This window comes from Penicillium nucicola, assembly GCF_028828085.1.
Source record: "Penicillium nucicola strain IBT 29836 chromosome Unknown utg000008l, whole genome shotgun sequence".
Classification (NCBI taxonomy): domain Eukaryota; kingdom Fungi; phylum Ascomycota; class Eurotiomycetes; order Eurotiales; family Aspergillaceae; genus Penicillium; species Penicillium nucicola.
This window is the reverse complement of record NW_026643132.1, coordinates 1,547,716-1,566,631: the sequence shown is the minus strand read 5'-3', so window position 1 is coordinate 1,566,631 and position 18,916 is coordinate 1,547,716. Positions and strand designations below refer to the sequence as shown.

At 50.9% G+C, this 18,916-nt stretch overlaps 6 protein-coding genes across 6 annotated transcripts; 2 read left to right on the top strand and 4 right to left on the bottom strand.

Annotated features, from left to right (window-relative positions):
• Positions 1-259: 259 nt before the first annotated feature.
• On the bottom strand, positions 260-2,010 carry N7511_008080 (uncharacterized protein; the record flags this gene model as incomplete). Its single annotated transcript, XM_057130457.1, has 2 exons — positions 260-1,180; positions 1,252-2,010. 2 exons carry the CDS (start codon positions 2,008-2,010, stop codon positions 260-262), a joined length of 1,680 nt encoding a protein of 559 aa, XP_056982240.1.
• Positions 2,011-3,499: 1,489 nt separating this feature from the next.
• On the top strand, positions 3,500-5,977 carry N7511_008079 (SNF1 family serine/threonine-protein kinase; the record flags this gene model as incomplete). Its single annotated transcript, XM_057130456.1, has 3 exons — positions 3,500-3,876; positions 3,942-4,774; positions 4,827-5,977. The coding sequence occupies 3 exons, from the start codon at positions 3,500-3,502 to the stop codon at positions 5,975-5,977; spliced, it is 2,361 nt and encodes a 786-aa protein (XP_056982239.1).
• Positions 5,978-7,281: 1,304 nt separating this feature from the next.
• On the bottom strand, positions 7,282-8,994 carry N7511_008078 (putative pathogenicity factor; the record flags this gene model as incomplete). Its single annotated transcript, XM_057130455.1, has 2 exons — positions 7,282-8,866; positions 8,921-8,994. The coding sequence occupies 2 exons, from the start codon at positions 8,992-8,994 to the stop codon at positions 7,282-7,284; spliced, it is 1,659 nt and encodes a 552-aa protein (XP_056982238.1).
• Positions 8,995-11,821: 2,827 nt separating this feature from the next.
• On the bottom strand, positions 11,822-14,471 carry N7511_008077 (uncharacterized protein; the record flags this gene model as incomplete). The annotated part of the gene is made up of 2 exons (XM_057130454.1): positions 11,822-14,192; positions 14,245-14,471. 2 exons carry the CDS (start codon positions 14,469-14,471, stop codon positions 11,822-11,824), a joined length of 2,598 nt encoding a protein of 865 aa, XP_056982237.1.
• Positions 14,472-16,008: 1,537 nt separating this feature from the next.
• On the top strand, positions 16,009-17,640 carry N7511_008076 (snoRNA-binding rRNA-processing protein UTP15; the record flags this gene model as incomplete). The annotated part of the gene is made up of 1 exon (XM_057130453.1): positions 16,009-17,640. The coding sequence occupies one exon, from the start codon at positions 16,009-16,011 to the stop codon at positions 17,638-17,640; it is 1,632 nt and encodes a 543-aa protein (XP_056982236.1).
• Positions 17,641-17,822: 182 nt separating this feature from the next.
• Positions 17,823-18,761, bottom strand: N7511_008075 (phytanoyl-CoA dioxygenase family protein; the record flags this gene model as incomplete). The annotated part of the gene is made up of 1 exon (XM_057130452.1): positions 17,823-18,761. The coding sequence occupies one exon, from the start codon at positions 18,759-18,761 to the stop codon at positions 17,823-17,825; it is 939 nt and encodes a 312-aa protein (XP_056982235.1).
• Positions 18,762-18,916: the final 155 nt, after the last annotated feature.

Genomic DNA, 18,916 nt, shown 5'->3' with positions numbered 1-18,916 from the left:
GAGACACCTCCAGTAGTGTCGCAAAGCGGCCGAGCAAGACTGTTTCCGAAGATCGTGGCAATAGCGAACCCGCCATTGCCAATGAAAGATGGAACACGAGAGAAACCATTACCAAATAGATCGGTAGCACCGCGCCGAGACGGCGCGGGCAGTCGATCCCTTGATACTGATTGCAACCCGCCAGAGACAAGTGAGGATAAACTCCGCAATGCCTCGTTCTTGTCGGAACCAGCTTGTTGGCCATTGTGCCCATGCACGCTCATAACTCCAGAGTTTCGAGATCCCAGTGGAGATTGGCTGAACCTTGGTGTTCTGGCAACAGCCATTGGAATCGGTTCTTGAAGTGTACCTGGTACGTTTGTCGAAGAGACAGAAGCATTTTCCACGGGACGAGATGACCGAGTGACCCTGGGACGTACATCCAGTGAAGGATGACTGACCTGGCCAGGGGTTGATGGGTTGGACGACACCCGTTGTAGTTCGCCAGGGAGGTGGTCAAACCACCAATCGACGCGAGCGTCGATACACGCCACCTGAAGCTCGACTTGCCACGAGACACGCGGTTTGACCGTGACGTCGGGGAGGAACTTGATTTCGTCTCGTCTCGGAGAACGATATCGTGTCCCGATGATGTGCTCTGCTGAGCACTCTTTCCCGAGTTGAGAACAACGTCGTGTCCCGATGAGTTCTGGAAATGTTGGTTTCCAGATCCAACAACTCTGTCGTGTCCCGGTGAAATATTCTTCGCAACGGTCTTTCCCGTCACTAGAATGATATCGTGACCCGATGAAGTCTTGGACGTTGGCTTGCCAGATACAAGAACTGTATCGTGTCCCGGCGGAGTATTCTTCGAACAAGATGTCGCGATATTTTGTGCAGGCAGGGTGCTCTTTGGTACCTTGGCCGTTTGGAGACATCCTGCGGTGGATGGGGTCTCAACCGGTAGTCTCATAGACGGATCATGTCCCGCAGAAGTGCTTGCCGGCTTCCTAATAGCCTTGACCGTCGGGAGTGCCTGAGGTGAACTGAGTAACGGATCGTGTCCCACAGCTCCCGAATAGCGCGCCTCGGGAAGGACTGGCGCGTGAAGCATTGGCTGCCTCGGCCTTTCTTGGAACGCGGCATTCATCGGTACGTCAGTGACTCCAGCAATGGCAGCGGCCTTCTCAAGGCAGTTGCACTGTTCGAATATCAGCGCATTGCTCAATAGAGTTCCAGGAGAGAAGGGTCAATGAATTGGGTATCACTTACTCGCTTGTGTTGCTTCTTGTGCTTCTCACAAGCACCATACTTCCGAGCCTTGATGTAGTTCTCTTTCTGTGCCTGAGAACGAGGCTTTTGCTTTTTCGGAACGTTGGCAGTAGCGTTCATGTTGAGGTCCAGGATCATCTCCATGGCCCCTGGAGGAGATGCCTCGGGGGCAGATGTGTTTTCCCGGCTGGGGCGCGCGGGTTGGGGGGATGTACTTTCGCGCATGTAGTCGGACCAGCTTGGGGACGAAAAGCTAGTATTGGAGTCCGATGACATGTCTAGATCAAGAGCGGTGGCATCACATAGGCGCTGGAGGTGTAATGCGATTGCTGCTTCACGGCGCTTCTCCTTGATAGAAGCGACGCGAGGATCTGCTGCAGCCTGCGCCTCCACCAGACTTCGGAATGCCATGCTGCTGTCATATGGGTTGTACCCCGAGAAGGAAGCATCGTCAAACAAAGGCGCAGCGGGGTCGGGCATGTATCCTCCATCCATCGAGTAGCCCATCACATCCTCCTGGGGCAGGTGGTAGTTGGTCGCACCTGTCCAGTTGGTTTGCGGAGCTCGAGAGGGAGAAGGAGTAAACATGAAGCTCTGATCATCTGCGTAGGGCAGAGCCAAGTCCTGGGGGGAGATGGTAGTGTCCGAGGGCGACACCTCCTCGTACCCGGCAGGAAGGTCAAGGAATTGATCAAAGTCAACCCACTCGGTGGGGGTTGCATCCATCTGAGGGAAGAAAAGATCTCCAACGAAAGCCATAACTAACAAAATCACGAATAAAATGGGTATCACTGGGGGTATCTAAAAATTGAAAAAAAGTGGAGTGTCAAAGAGGGACAGCGGTGGGAGTAAGGGTCGGCAAGAGTTAAGCCGAGAGACAGATCTGAGGTCTGGGAGGGGAGAAGAGACGAAGAAGCCTGAGACTGTATAGGGGGAATAGGGTGTATATTGGCTTCCGCAGAAGGTGAGAAACCGACCTGAGGCAACCGTTGATTCTATGTATGCGCTGGGCTGTCAGAGCGCCTTTCCTCTTCGGGGTCCCCGACTTCACGCTAAACCCCTTTGAGACCCCGACCCCCCGCTTGATCGCTCTAAGCCGCAATATGACTCAGGCATCGGGGTACTTCCCCGGTCATACTGTTGACTATGGTGAGACAGGTACCTGTGGGCTTTGTAGCATACTATGATGTATCTCTTGCAGTTGCAATACTGCTGGATTTATGTCGATGAGCATATTATGATCTCTCTTCATGTTTGGGGGGTCACAGGCTGTGCTCGTGCATAGCCCACTTGATGAGCACTAGGGCTGACTGAGGCGTATGCATGTAGAGTGGGACAGGAGGTGGAATTGCTTCAATTCCAACGCATGATACTCTGCTTTATACTAGCTCTAAGCACCTGAGAAGATGAATGAATCTGAACATTCTCAATCAATTGACTTTCAGCCACATTCATCAGGGTCTTGACCCACTCGCCATGACACACAGTTGCATTCGGAGCCTCGGCAAGGAAATTTTCTTGAACTAAAAAAATTCAAAGCTCTTAGATTTGGCTAGTGGATAACACAGACCAACGGGTGATCAGAAATAAGGTGTAAAGGTGCATTAGGGCTATTGATAAGATGTGGATGTTGAGGTCCTGGGCTAATCGAAAGCGATACATATATATCCGTCCCTTTGTATATCTTTTCTCTGTTTTGGCAGATAGCAGTGGACACCAAGGTAAAGTATGAAAATAGTAATTGGATTTGAAAAATACAAAGCAAGAGAGTCCTTGGAATATTCAATCAGAAAACACTCAATATGAAAAAAGTCCAAAACCCCAAAGTTGGGAGGGGCTAAGTGTACGCCCACGTGAGGAACATCGTGAGATTCTCAGGTGGAGAGGAGTAGCTTAGTAAGGGGCAGACTGGACTCCCCAGACTTGCCCAGCTGTCTGTCGTGGCTCGAGACCTCATTGAGCACGTTGCTTGTTTGAGATCATCCATCTTCCCTGTCGCTCTCTTCATCTTCTTCATCCTTCACCCTTCATCCTCCATCCTCATCAACCCCTCCATTTCACTACCCCCGCCAGACATCCAGTTCCCTCCCTCGGTTCTGCTGTGGAGAGAAGACTACCCAACTGATTGGCGTCGGGCAATGTTTTGAGGGCAAAAATAGAAAGCCAGAAAAACAACCCACTCTCCCCCCGTACAGTCAGCAGCGGCCGAACCGGAAAATCAATCACGTCACGTTGTCATATCTCTACCATGGCCGCCGCTTTCGATGAGGAAGACCTCGCCATCCCCCTTGGCCCTGCCGACCGTAGTCGTTCTCCAAGGGCACCTTCCAATCCCTCAGCGATGGCAATGCCCCCACCATCGAGGCCGACCGGCAGGATTGAGGATCCGACACAGTCCCCCTCCACCACGCGGGACATGCAGCGCCTCGACCAGTACCAGACCGTGAAGATCCTCGGTGAGGGGTCCTTTGGCAAGGTGAAGCTCGCCATTCACCAGCCAAGTGGCCGGCAAGTGGCTCTCAAGATCATCTCACGACGCAAGCTACTCTCCCGAGACATGGTTGGTCGCGTGGAGCGCGAGATCCAGTACTTGCAATTGCTCCGACACCCTCACATTATCAAATTGTACGAACCCCCGCGATCCAAGTGCCATTGTGGTTTCATATGACTGACCCATAGCTTCCGAACAGGTATACCGTGATTGCTACCAAGACCGATATTGTGATGGTGCTGGAATACGCCGAGCGCGAGTTGTTCGATTACCTGGTGCGCAAGGGAAGGTGTGGTGATGATGAGGCCCGGAAGTTCTTCCAACAAATCATCTGTGCCGTGGAATACTGTCATCGACACAAAATTGTCCATCGTGACCTGAAGCCTGAGAACCTGCTGATCGACAGCCAGAAGAACGTAAAGATCGCGGATTTTGGATTGAGTAATATTATGACAGATGGAAATTTCCTGAAGACCAGTTGCGGTAGTCCAAACTACGCGGCCCCGGAGGTCATCTCTGGCAAGCTTTACGCGGGACCCGAGGTGGATGTATGGAGTTGTGGTGTTATCCTCTATGTGTTGTTGGTCGGCCGATTGCCCTTTGATGATGACTATATCCCTGCTCTCTTCAAGAAGATCGCGGCGGGTACTTTCCACATTCCTGGATATATCTCATCTGGAGCAGCCCGCTTGATCCGGGCAATGCTCCAGGTTCACCCTGTTCACCGAATTACCATCCCCGAGATCCGACAGGACCCTTGGTTCACTAAGGGCCTCCCTCCCTACTTGCAACCGCCACCCGAGGAGTTCATCGCGCCAGGTGTGGATCCCAAGAAGGTTGATAATGGCAAGCTCGACCCCGCCAAGCCAGCGCCGGTCCAGCATAAGATCCATCGTATCGCAGTCTCAAAGCTTGAGCGAAGCATGGGTTATGGCCGAGAGGATATTGAAGAAGCGCTGCGACACCCCGAGCCCAGCGCAATTAAGGATGCGTTCTCCATCGTTGTTGAGAATGAGATGATGCAGACCAATTGTGAGTTTCCTACCCTTTCCCCCAAGACCTCTGGCTAATACAAGTGTAAAAGCCCCTACGGAAGATAATTTGTTAGCTCAAAATGTCCCTCAGCAGAGAGGCGCTGCGCCTTCTTCTGCAGAACGCACACCTGCTCCTCGAACGCAGGCGACTCCCGCTGCTGTCGTCAACAGAACCCAAAGTGTCTCTCGTCGCAAGCCATCGGAGGATGCTCAACCCACAGATACTGAGGAAGAACGCATCAGCCATGTTCGAATCCTCCCCACTAGCTTGCCATATGTTCATGACCAGCTCATGGAACAACGTGAGAGAGAGCAAAGAGCTCGTCACGAAATGCTTGAGCAACGGCTTCAAGAAGCGGCCCATCTTGATCAAGATGGCCAGGGTGCTGCTTACCGGGATATGTCAGCTGAAGAGCAGGCTGCCACAGTCCGGGCATTGAAGCCCCATTCACGGAGTGTAGTTGATCTGGACAAGCTGCGCTTCGAACCCCCGATTGGCCAACCCCTTGAAAAACAGCCCAAGAGAAGCCGTAAGTGGCAATTTGGTATTCGATCCCGGAACCAGCCCTATGAGGCTATGCTGTACTTGTACCGGGCAATTGCCGCCCAAGGTGGACTTTGGGACATTGAGCCCGTCGAATCAGGCACAAACATTGGCCCTGATGCAACTCCTTCCCCCGATAAGCCCAAACCCCTGCAGAGCAAATATCCCGACCTCCCCTCCGACTACTATATCCCGAAGGATCCTTGGTTCATCCGCGCACGCCTTCTTAAAGAAGGTATCAAGGCTCCAGGTGCATCCACGAGCGTCTACAACAGCCGCAGCGACCTAGAAGAATTGCGCCGTCGCTTCAACATCCCTGCCTCAACAGACGACAAGAGCAAAGAATCCCACGTGTCATCCGCCCCAGACAGCGGCCTCGCATCCGGAGCCTCCTCAGCCAACCAACAAAGCGGGCTCCCCAACATCACCTATGGTGTCTGGGTCTTCATCGACATTCAATTGTACCAACTCGAAGAAAACAACTACATGGTCGACTTTAAATGTGACGGCTACCAGAACGTCATCCGCGCCAACGGTGACACAGACTGGCACCCCATCAGCAAGCGGTTCATGAACAAGGAGAAGGAATTCACCAGCCCTTACCCCTTCCTGGACGTAGCGTCTGATCTCGTGGCCCAGCTAGCTGTGGCAAGTTAAACTTAGGCTTGACTATTACTATCATTTATCAGCTATCATGGAGGGATAGGGATGGGAATCTGGCCTCGGCTCTTGTTCATACACAAAACGATCATGATACATACATATATTAATCTTTTCCATGTCCATACTGCCTTTTCATTGTTGAGTGAGGGTGGTTGCGCTTGCATAGTGCTTCTTTTTGGGTTCTGCTGCATTCGGTTGTTGTCTTTTTTTTTTCTAGCAAGCGTGGTCTAGGTCTGTTTGATGCTGGGTGAGCTCATGATAACTTATAGCTTGTACGGAGTATATGTTGATTATCGGGCTTGATTATATTCGTTTTATCTCTCTTTATATCATAGTAGAATACATGACTGGCGTACATTCAACTTACACATAGCCGAAACAGATTACTAAGAACACGGGTTTTGCATACAAGATATTCTAGGCTACTTGCACACGGAACTCAACACGGAACAGCGGAGAAGGCTATGACTACATCTCTAGCAACAGATGACGATCTACCAAACAGCATCTCTTGACATCGACTCCAAGATTCATATGTGAAATCTCTGAAGGCCAATCGTAGCAACAACCGTTCAAGTTATCTATCACCAGTAAAATCATCAGCAGCAGAAATGAAAGTCGCCGAGTCATACCCCCTGCCTCCTATCTTCAATATTTTGATCGGGGTTCAACATGATCTCTTTTTGTTTCCGCAAAGCCCTGACGAAGCACTCGCTTGCCAAACGTGGCAACAGAAGTTTGATGTCTTCTGTATCTGATGTCCAAGAGACCCATTACCAACAGCCACAAAGACCAAGTCTTTCCGTCCTGCTTCCTTTTGTGGATGTTCAAAACAGCAATCGGACTACCGTGACTTCGTACCAGGAATAAGATAACATAGCCAAAACAAAAACAAAAACAAAGGCAAAACAAACCATGGCTGGCAATATCTGGTCGAAGCCCATGTCCAGTAAGCGCCGAGATACCAGGCAAACAAACCCTTGGAGGACTTGTTGATTGTGTAAGGCCGCGAATTGGGCAAGGGGCAAGATCACTTGGGAAAACAACAGGACATTACATCTCGAACATCCTGGCAACACAACAACAAGGTCGTTCGCCGGCGAGCCAGTCGCTCCGCATCTCTTCAACATCCAATGACACCATCGACGTGAGAGAACGAACCCCAAAATAAGAAAACCACGAAAGATAGAACATAAACAAAACCAAGAAAATATCATGTTGAGGTTTAGCAGCGTTCAAGGTATCGCAATCTGCGTCCTTCACTAGCCAATAAGCCATGCTGCAGTCGGATAACACTCCTAGCGCTTCCTCTCGTGAGTCTTTTTCACATATCCCTGACCGGAGACTCTGTTCAGTGACTCGATGTAGGCTCTCCGACCCCGGCAGTGCTCGCTCTCTAAGTTTCCACTGTTCCTGCCTAGTATCTCAATACGGGGCTGTGTTTGATCATAAGATAGCTGGTCCAGCTCAGTGGTAGACGTCGAGGGCTCCATTCCAACTGGAGCATAGGTGGTGTGTTCTGATAGTGGCGAACTCGAAACAAGAGAATTCAAAAGGTTAACGCCAGCAGGAGCGATCAGACTATTCTCAGTGTCATGAGAATCATCGATCTCAACCTGACGTGGATTTCCAGAACGCCGTGGGGTTTGCCTCTCTGATTTCGCTTCCTGCTTGCAGAGTGTTCGTTGACGCAGGTCAGCCTCCATAACCCAAGGCTTGAAAGTAGGCAGAATCTCGACATCAGGGAAGCGAACACGGCTCGTTTGTAATCTTTGATTATTCTTCACCCCATTTGGTTTCCCGTTTCGCTTCCGAGCCTTCCCTGCGGCGTGGCGAGGACTCAGAGATAGACTGGGGCTCATGGTAAGTGCCATTTGATCTTCCCTTTCCTCTCTCCGAAGTTCACCGAGGTATGAACGGACATGCTCGATCAGCTCCCGAATATTTTCAAATGACTTCGATTTCCCAACCAGCCCGCGAAGCCACAGAGGAACAGGTGCATTGATCGCGGTTGGGTGCTTGCGGCTCCGCTGGGAGGCCACCAAAGCACGAGGCGTGCGCGCTTCCTTTCTGCTTGCGGAGATACGGGGTGTTCTTCCTCGGTGAGGCTCGTCTCCATTGACGGCTGGCTCGCTCTCAACCCGAAGCTGCTCTCTGCGGCGGAGGATCAACTGGAAATTCTCAACTCCGCCCCATCTCTCCATCCTATTCAAGGACTCGAGAAGGAGATCGCACTGGGTGAAGGGCCATTGATCTGCGCGGTACCGAGCACGCTGGTAGTGCTTTCGACAGTAGTGTACCCAGACATCTTGAGGAAAAAGCTTTGTCGATGCCTTGTTTCGACCGAAGACATGAGAAACGACTTTGCGCCAATGCATTCCGTCCGGCGAAGGTCCCATTCGACACGGGGCCGAGAATTCGCACGCCGGATCCTTTTGCTCTTCTTCCTTTTTCCACTCCACAAGCTCCTTTCCTAGCCCACAGCTCTTCAATCTGCCAGATTGCAGCTGGTCATTGTCATCCCCGGAGTTCGGCAGGGGATGCCGGTGGGAATCTTCTCCCCATAGGGTCATGGATTTGGTATCGGGACTTCTGCTGCGAGCTCTTGCAGGAGGCTGATCCTCCCTGGAGCGGTATCGACGATCGTATGGATTGAGGCGGTCGTTGTTTGCTCTGGATGCCGCTCCACGTGCTGGGTCATATCTGCTTCGAGTGGTGTGTGCTGTAGCATAAGGGGGCTGATCAGAACCTGGCTGAGAACAAGAACTCAAAGTCGGGTATCCTGGGAGAGGTGATAAGACAGAACGAGGGAGAGACTGGGAGTCGGTCTTGTGCTTGGAGATTTCATCAAGACCAAATGATTCAGGAAAGGGTGCGTTGAGGCTATATAAGTGAAATGAGTTAGCCAAGTTCATTCAAGGAACCTTTTTCTGTCACAACCCAAGTGAGGGTGTTGAAAGTGAGGAAAAAGTAACAAATCCAATAGTGGAGAATGAGATAGGGAGAGGCATGATGTTGGTTTGTATTCTTACAGCTCTATTCTCCGCGGACAATCAAGGGTGCTGTAAGGCTCAAATGGAGCAGTTCTGGGGTGGATGAGAATCGTTAGTAAGATCTGTTCAATCATATCATATCATAATAGAAGGAGACACGAGAGAAATTCATTAACTCCAAGGGTTAATGGCAAGATGTATAGCATGCTGACGAAGAAATGCCAAAAGCGACAGAAATATCCCTTATACTGACTCTCGTGAAGTCAAGGTATATCCATGAGTCTTGTTTGAGAGACCCATAAAGCTGCAAAGGCTTCGAGTGTGCATATTTGTGCAGTATTTTGATCACCTTGAACCCTCCTTCGTATGTATGCCGATAGGTGAACAGAAAGCCAGGTCGAAGGCAAAGGAAGATAACGAAGTAAAAGGAGCTTCACATACCGAATTTCATCTAGCGGCTCAGCTGTAGTGAGGGCAGCGAGACGTGCATGTCTAAAATCAAAGTGTTAGTCTAAGAAATAGAATAACCAGGTAAAGCAGATATGCATACTCAGTTTCCTCTGTCACGAAATCGGTATCTTGCAAAGTGGCGTCAAGATTCCTGAGTGGAAAGATGATGTTAGTAGATGATCTCCAGACTGTGATGGTATTCAAACGCATCGACAGTAAGAGTAAACTAGAAGTCGAATGCAGAAAGCATGTGAGCGTACCCCCTTTGCTGGAGCATAGGTCCAATGGGGGTTGCGTTAATCGAAGTGAACCCCGTAATACTGAGCATAAGGTGTTAGCAGATGATATTCAGATCAGCACGGTAGTGGCTTCTGTGTGAGGATAGAGTAAAGGGAAGACATCCCAATGAAGAGTCACTCAAGAGCGTGGGGTAAAAGATACTCAGATGTGTGAGCGACAATGAGGATGAAGATGAAGATGAGGACAAAGAGGAAGAGGAAATCTCTCAAGAAATCCAGTATCAGATATCATGTGTAATCGGGGGTTGGGGGGTCAAGTATTGAAGCCATAATCCGTAACAGCATGAGATGCTGTGTTCAGATCCATATCACGATGGATTGAGATAGGTGATAAACGTGAGAGATAATCGTTATGAAAAGTGATGAGATATATGAGGTTCTTGATATCTGGAATACGTACCCGTTTTTCTCTTGAGTCTGTCTGTCCTGTGGACTGTCAGGACCTCCAGGACCCGAGGTGGTCCGACGAGCTGGATGCATCTGTGTTGAATGCCGAATGTTAGACAATGATGTGAAGATATCTGATGATGAAGGGGTCTCATACAGTAATGGAAGCCCAAAGAATAGGAAGGATGTGGATAAAGGATGACGAGGACAGGAGAGGAGGAAGAGGAATTAGAAACGAGATAGGTTTTTTATATTGGATGGTGTTTGCTTTCACTTTCTCAAGGCGCGTTTGCTCAAGGCGAGGGATCTGAGAGGGAACTTGCCTGCGAGCTACGAGGCTTAGGCTTGAATGTGAGCTTGAAAACGGCACATTGAATTGTAAGTGTCTTGTTCCTTCACCGTCTCTACTCAGCCTATGAGGCATCGCAGTAGAGAAACTGGAGTTGAAACTACCACTGAGGGGTGAGTAAAGATACTTGAACAGACGGACAGCTTGAGTAAACAGTGGAAGAGTATGATATCAGTCACGATTCGGCCAAAACAGCAGAGGTTATAAATGAAGTGTCTACATCGTCTCCGTAGTCTCTTGACATTAAAGTACATGAAAAAGAAGATAAATTATCGAACAAGCTAACAATAAAGAAAAGGCGGTATTCGCGAACTGCCCATTAGAGATCTTCCAAGTTGATCGATGAACTGATATAAGAAAGTGCAAAGTTGAAAGCCATGGAACCAGAAAATTGACCCAAGCTAGAGATATAATCAAAGACTAATCCGTTAATAATGTTCACAGATGGTTACAATAGCAAATCCCAAACCTCGATGAAAACTGAAAAGGACAGTACAACCCTCACGGCAGCGACAACAGTAGAAATTGACCTGGCCTTGGATTTTACGGCAACATCCTGATACAGAAATACCGAAAATTAGACTTCTTTGATACGCCACTTCAGGGGGGAGATTCACCGGCCATGCTTAAAATTGTTGAGATAATGTGTCTGTAGTCCCGATTAGGAAATTAGGGCTCCACTTGCGCTCTGTGCATCAGCATGAGACTTGTCAGCGAAACGCAATAAGGAGAGAAAAATTGGCCCTTCCTGACAATAGTGAGCAAGTGCTGAGATTGCATCTGCATCATCACTGTAAGCTGTCTGCTGTTGCTTCTACGTTTTGCATCTTACCGCTAGATTGTCGGGGCAAGGAGTTAACACGGAGTCCTGAAAGTTGACATGACGTTATAGTAGACAGGCTCCACTCATTTACTGAAACGTGCGGCCCCACACGGAGCTCTACTTTATATGGGCACATGGATTCATCCTTGAAAGTCACAAGGTCAGCTAATAAGTAGCCCCCAAGCCATCTGAGAATAGCGTGAATAATCTACCAGATTAGCAGCCCTACAGCGCAGTCCATTAAGGTAACAATGAAATCAAGATTGATTTTCGTAAGGTATCATCGGCTATTCCGTTATGTGTACATGACCAAAATGTAAAAGCCTCAATACCCAGACCCACCAGACCCGAAACCAAACGCCATTTTTGCCGGATATCGAGAACAAAAACCAATGCAATCAGAAAGAACTAAAATAAAATAAAATAAACAGCCGGGGAAAGCTGTAACCAGGATATAACTCAGGATCCACATCGCAGTACATAAGTACATCAGTCATAACGTGCAATCAGGGCAGGAAAACAAAAGCAGAGAAAAGTTTAGCTGGCGTAGCCCATAGACGCTGATGCTCGAGGAACGTATTTGCGAACAGCTCCACGAGCAGGGCTACAAGAACCGATATCGATCGTACTAAGCTCGCGACTCAAGGCGTCCATGCGGCCGTTGGGATTGCCGGACATCACTGGGTAGCTGGGACTACCATGGGTGATTGGAACCTTGGAAGGGATCACCGGTCCGGTGTTGTAATCGTAGAGTGGAGAGCGAGCGCTAGGCGATGGAGAGACTGAACCGCGAGAGGAGCGAGGACGATCTGTTGAGGTTGGGGTGTTGTAGCCGCGACTGTCTGTGTAACTGTCGGATCGTCCGTGTGTATAGTCCGCCCGTGGCGGAGTGCGGACCATTGAGCCTGGGCTGGCGTGGACATGGGTTGGGGTGTACTTCTTCGGGGAGCGGTCGTAGCTGGTTTCGGCTCTGAAGCCTACACGGGGTGGGCCTGCTACCCGTGAAGTTGTTGACTCGTTTCCTCGTGACGTCGGGCGGGCTGAGTGCTTGAATCGAATGATGACCTCTGGCTTGCGGTTTTTCCTTTCTGGCTCTGGGGCCCAGGTATCGGTTGGGAGATGGTCTGATGGGTCGATCTCGCGGCCGTCGTCTCCGATAATTGGTTGATCAGCGTCTCGAGGAGGCTCGCTCTTGGCGCGTACCAGAGAATTCCTAGAGTGCGCGGGTGAATCGTAGCCTGGTGAAGGATCTCTGCTAGAAGGACGAGATGTATGGTGATTGAGGGTGCTGTAGGAGTCAGGGGAGAAGGGAATTGATGAACCCCCACGGCTATCTGAGGATGGCGGCCGTGGACTGACGGACTTCCGGGTGACTGCGCGCATATCGGGGCTCACAGATCCAGTTCCTCCTCTGCTCGAGGTTGGTCTTTCGGCAACAGGCCGAGGGGATGTTCTCAGAGGATGGATGGGAGCTTCGTAGAGAACTGGTGCTGTGACAGGAACCGAGGCAGGAGCATCGGAAATCATCATCTCATCGTCCCAGTGCGAGCTGCGTCTCCGAATCGACCTTTCAAAAGCTGCTCTCTCGGATGCATCTTCTGGTTCATAGCCAGCGACCAAGCTTGCTGGCACGGCTGCAGCATGTGCCATTATATGAGATGGCGTAGACATTGACGTTGGCAAGTTGGTGGCTGGTGGCCTAGAAGAAGGGTGCTTAGGCGTGTAAGGCATGTACGTGTGTGCTGAAGTTCTGGGAGTGCGCATTTGAGTTTGCGGCTCTCGAGATCGGTGGAGCGGCGGTGGAGGTGGCATCATTCCATCCTCATCTTCATCCTCAACTCGGGGTTGCATTGTTGCATATTCGGGATGATTTTCAGGACGACCCATTAGTTGAAGGGGCCTAACAATGTGCTGATGGTATCTGGGGTCATCCACCGGGCCCGAAAAGGAAGCCGATCTGGGAAATTCTTGAGCTGGCAGCTCGTACGCATGTACCGCAGGCCCATAGGAAGCAGGATCTGGGTTATGGCGGGGGTCATCCATATAGTGATCTTGGTGTCCGCGGCTGTACATTCTGCCTCGCATATCTGCCTCGTACACCGGTTCTTGTCTAGCTAGCCGGTAGTCTCGAGAGGGTGGCTGATCATAATTAGACTGGCTCCGCGGTTGCAGAGGACGAGGCTCGTATTGGTTGTCGGGCATTTCCTGGACAGGATATGCGATCTCATGAGTATTTCTTCGTGAAACAGGCACCATAGCTTGCTCTTCCCACTCTTGCTGATAAGGATCAACAGCCTCGTATCCACCTCGAGATGGAGGGGGCACAGGGGATGGTGCACGATACAAGGGCTCTTCATATACAGGCTCCACGGGTGCTGTTCTGGGGGCAAATGAAAGGGGCTCTGGAGGAACAGGCATGGAGTTTGCATGTTCAGGAATTGCCGGTCTAGACGGAGCTGGGTGCTGAAGGGGTGGAGGCGCAGAGTGAACGTGCTCAACCGGCGCTGGTCGTACTGGTGCTGGAGCTGGTGCTCCAGGTGGACCACTAGGTAGGGGACGACGCTTGACGTCCTTCAACTGCCGAGGGCCAGATAATCCAGTGTTGCTGGGTGCGCTGGGAACCTTGCCCTGGATTTTGTCTGCTGCTTCTTGTCTGCGTTCCAGCACGGCCTCATCTTGCTCTCGTGTGTCGTAGTAGGTCATTTCAATTCGAATATCTCCAGCGTATTTCCCGCGGCACTGCAACGGGTGCCAGTGGTCGTTCTGGCTTCCACCAGGGATGACCAAGTTATGCAAATCAATCCAGGTTTCTCCGATCATATCAGTCTTCTTATCGTCGTTGAACACCGAGACTTTCAATTTGAAGTAATCTGGGGATTCGTAAACGGTGAATCGGAGTTCCGAGTCCCTAAACAATGATGTCAGCTCACATCCCCTCCACCGTTTGTATCGTAGCTTACCATCGAGGGGTTTGCCCTCCCCGCAGGTCTGTTTGTGTTTTTTTGGCTTCTTTGCCCAACCGTGCAGCACAATACGGGTTCTGCTTTCCCATGGTCTTGCGGTTCGGCAGGTTCTTGGCGCGATCAATGATAGCAACCAGGGTACCAATGATAGGGCCATCGACCGAGATATCGGCGAAAATGCCGGCGGCATGGTTAACCTTGGTATGGGTGAGTTTGGTCGACATGGCGATTGAGTCCCAAGTGTTAGAAAGACTCAAGCCTGTCTCAAGTGCGAAAGAGAAGAAGAAAAGAAGAAGAAAACACAATGGAATGTCTACAGTATTGGAGGTGGCTGGGGTGTATCAGATCGGGCCAGTCATTGGCTGCAACCCCTGGCGCCTGTGCCTGGACTCGGGTATTTTATCAACATTTTACCAGACTTTACCATACGTGACCAACATCAACAATGAACTTCCTTCGAACAACCTCGTCTATTGCTTCACTTGCTTGTTGCCTACACTCCTGATATCTTAGTGAGCATCACCACTCATCGACCATGAAGAATAGTATAACTCAATCCTGTATCACCCAACCCCTGTCAGGCATTGGTGTGGATCTCAGCTCCCCAGCCACCTCCGATACTTGCATTCCTGAAGTGGGACAGACAAAACACTACGATTGGCGATCAGGTCCAGATCAGATCGTCATAGACAATCTACAGTACTTTAGGAATCCGGTTTCAGCTGTGAGGTTCTGTCAAGTTGTCGCGGCTCCCCCACCTTTAGGGTTAAGCTGCACCCCGATGGATCTGCTTCCCCCCACCGCATCGCCATAGCGACCAGTGATTGAACCAGAACCTACAGGTGTATACGTCTTACTGTTTATTGCATATCCACTGAATCTCATACATGGTCAATCATTACTGAGACAGTATTGTTTTATGATACTTATCCCCTGCTCCATATTGTATATCGTATGACTTAATACGATGTTGCCTACAGTACCTCACTGCCCCATTCCATCATACTGTTTAGCCCCCAAGGTTTCTATTATTAACAAGGCAGAAACGGCACTGATCTCGGCTGTGCGAGGGTGGATAGTGGGAAATGTCCTTGCCGGGGATTTGCAGTATATACCTTTTTGTATTAGCCGATCTCCACGATAGCACGTTGTGGATATGGATATCCGGAGTATCCTGGAATGGGCCGTGTGAATTGTCAGCTAGGCTATATCACATAGACCCTATGCACGAGTGAGCTAGTGGCACTTGAAATACTGTAAGAGAGTCCAGACTTGTGCAAAGACTAAGAAGGCTGGAAAACTATGAACGATATATCACTTTTGTTCTCCCAACAGCCCATGAGGTGAATGTGCTGGAGATGGAATGTCTAGGATCAAGCATTCAGTTTGTTATCTTTTGCAAATTCTGATATGAGTGGTCATATCGGATCGGGATTTACCGTATCTTCAAATGCCCGCGCTCGCTTATGTTTTCCATGTATACTCGCAAGGTTTAAGGAATGGGGAGAACGGGGATGATATTTCTGCCTTGCGGCCTGAGGCTGACACCGCCAGACTTGAAGCCTCAGGCCACAACAGCTACCGCCACCATTCCCGATTGGGCCAGACGAACTTTTTTGATCGGCAGAAAAAAGATGGTCTTCATGAACTTCACGATAACACGATATTCGTCGGCCGCCCAGCTGCACCATTAATTGCTCAACCTAATCACCTGAAATCTAATCCTCTTCGTTCGACTGTCCTTTGATACCCACTGCCACCATGGCAGCCCCCGTCCTGCCTCTGCAGCAGGTCAAGCTCGCCTCGCTACCCTCGACGCAATTAACGCCGGAACAGCAATACTGGCGCACCTTCAAGAATCCCTTGTTGATTCCCTCGCCGGCCAATGGTCCAGTCAACCTCGTTACTCAGCCCGCTGTCCCCTCCTCCAGCGCGGCCTTCCCATCTCTTACACAACCGCCCGATGTCTTCACCGTGACAACGGGTGCCCGAGTCCAAATCTACTCCATTCGCACCCGCAAACTTTTACGGACAATCACCCGCTTTGATGATACCGTGCGCGGTACCGACGTCCGCCCCGACGGCCGTGTCTTGGTGACCGGTGACGATACAGGTGCCGTGCAAGTTTTCGATGTCAAGTCGCGCGCCATCCTGAAGACATGGAAGGAACACAAGCAGCCCGTGTGGGTGACCAAGTTCTCGCCCAGCGACCCTACATCCGTCCTCACAGCCAGTGACGACCGTACTGTCCGTCTGTGGGACTTGCCCTCGCAGGGCAGTGCGCGCACCTTTATCGGCCACAGCGATTACGTGCGCAGTGGTGCTTTCATGCCCGGCTCAATGGCTTCTTCTGGTCTTGTTGTCACTGGTTCTTATGATCGCACTGTACGCTTGTGGGATCCTCGCGTCGCAAGCCGTGCCGCCATGACGTTCAAGATGGGTGCGCCAATCGAGAGCGTCCTACCCATGCCCTCGGGCACCACTGTTCTTGCCGCAGCTGATAACAAGATTGCTGTGCTGGATATCGTGGCTGGTAAGCCATTGCACATGATTCAGAGTCACCAGAAGACCGTCACTGCTCTGGCGCTGGCTTCTAATGGTGAGCGTTTGCTCAGTGGTGCGCTTGATGGACACATGAAAGTCTTCGAGACCACGGGGTGGAACCCCGTCTCTGGCTCTAAGTATCCTTCGCCTATTCTCTCTCTGCGTGCCATCACCTCTGGAACCGAGTATGAGGACAAGCACATTGCTGTTGGTATGCAGTCAGGCTTGCTTTCTATCAAGACCCGTCTGTCCGGTCAACAAAAGGCCAAGGAGAAGGAGCGCCGAAAGGAAATGGCTGCCTTGTTGGAGGGTAAGCTGGAGGAGCACGACCGAGAAGTCGCGAAGAAGAACAAGAAGACTCGCGGTTCTGGATGGGAGAAGCGTCTGCGTGGACGTGACTTCGTCGGAGAAGGCGTGGAAATCGTTATTGAAGGCCAGGACAGCAAGAAGCGCAAGAGAGAACAGCCATGGGACCACGACCTCCGCAAGGCGCGCTACTCAACTGCGCTGGACACCGTTCTTGCCTCTGGCGACACCACCTCCATTCTCACATGTCTCACTGCTTTGCGCCACCGCTCTGCTCTGCGTGCTTCGCTAAAGGACCGTGACGAGGTCACTCTCCAGCCCGTTCTCCAGTGGATTCACAAGAGCATCCGCGAGCCCCGTTTTGTCAGCCTCAGCGTCGAGGTCGCTATGAACCTCCTGGATATCTACTCTGGCAACCTGGGCCAGTCAACACAAGTCGACAAGATGGTGCAGCGTCTGCATACCAGAGTGCGCGGTGAGGTCGAGATGGCCCAGCAAGCATGGCAAACAAAGGGAATGCTCGACATGCTAAAGGCGACCTGATCTGTTCCGACCATCACAACTTGGAGTTCGGGGTATCTGGGATTTACACACTCGGTGTACATGGCGGGCCATTCAAATTTTGTACAGGATTTGCATAGAATAAAAAAAGTCGACACTATTTACAAGCATTCAATGACCATGTATAAACCCACTTCTCCCTCAAACCCATACTCTAATCGAACTTAACTCTCCAACTTCGAAAAGCCCTCAGCAGGCGGCTGCAACCAATTCCGTTCATCATACTCCCACCCGTCGGCGCCCTCAATAACATGGAAGGTATAAGCATACCGACTCCTGTCACTAGTATTCTTCTCACTCTTATGCAGCACATTCCCATGAATAAGCACCAGAGACCCAGCCTTGATATCCAGAATCTCCAGATCCTCATCCGAAGGCTGAGAAACACCCTCCTCCTCCGACCCCCTCGGCAACGAAGGGCCCTCATTCTCAATAAACTCAGTACCCCCATTAGCACTCCTCACAAACCGCCGCTTAATATGGCCCCCCTTGGCCCCGGTATGCGAGCCCTTATACATGCCCAGCGTCCCATTCTTCGGACTGGCATCTTGCAAGGCATACCACCACCCAACCGCGGATGGCGGATTGGTATAGAGAAACTCTGAATCCCGATGCGAAGGCACCGCGCCACCAATAGAAGGCTGTTTCAGGATCGCCATGGACTGCAAGACACGCGGATCGCTGAATCCTAGAGACTTTGCAACAGCTGCGTTGCGCTCGTTGAGCGAAACAGCTTTGAAAGGCGGCGAGAGGGTATGCAGTGAATGTCCAATTTTGTTAACTGCTAGGTTTTTGGGCTTCATGAGGGCTGGGCGGCCGGTTAGGGGGTCTGGCTCTGTGCTGAAGGCATCAGGCTCGAAGAAGAAGCGGATTTTGTCGCCGGATGTTAGGAAGTAGTCGTCACCGACGTGGTTGGCGCTTTCGTCTTCGCCATCGCCGGTTGTGAATTGGGTTAGGGGGTGGGATTCCAGTGGGAAGGTGGCGAGGAGGTTGTTTGTCTCGTTTATTAGGTTGTTCGTTTCGTCTGCGCTTAGGTAGTCTGGGAGTACTAGGTAGCCATTTTTGCGAAAGGAGGCGACCTGGGATTCGGTGAGGCCGGGCATTTTGCGCTTCGAAAATGGTTCCCAGATGATTTAGTTCCGGGGTTCAGGGGAGGAGAGGAAAGCTCTGGAAAACAGAGAAGTGAGGGGACGAGCGGGGATGAGATGATAAGCGATTTTGATATCGCGTTGATTGGTTGGGGCCCGTGCGTCCAGAT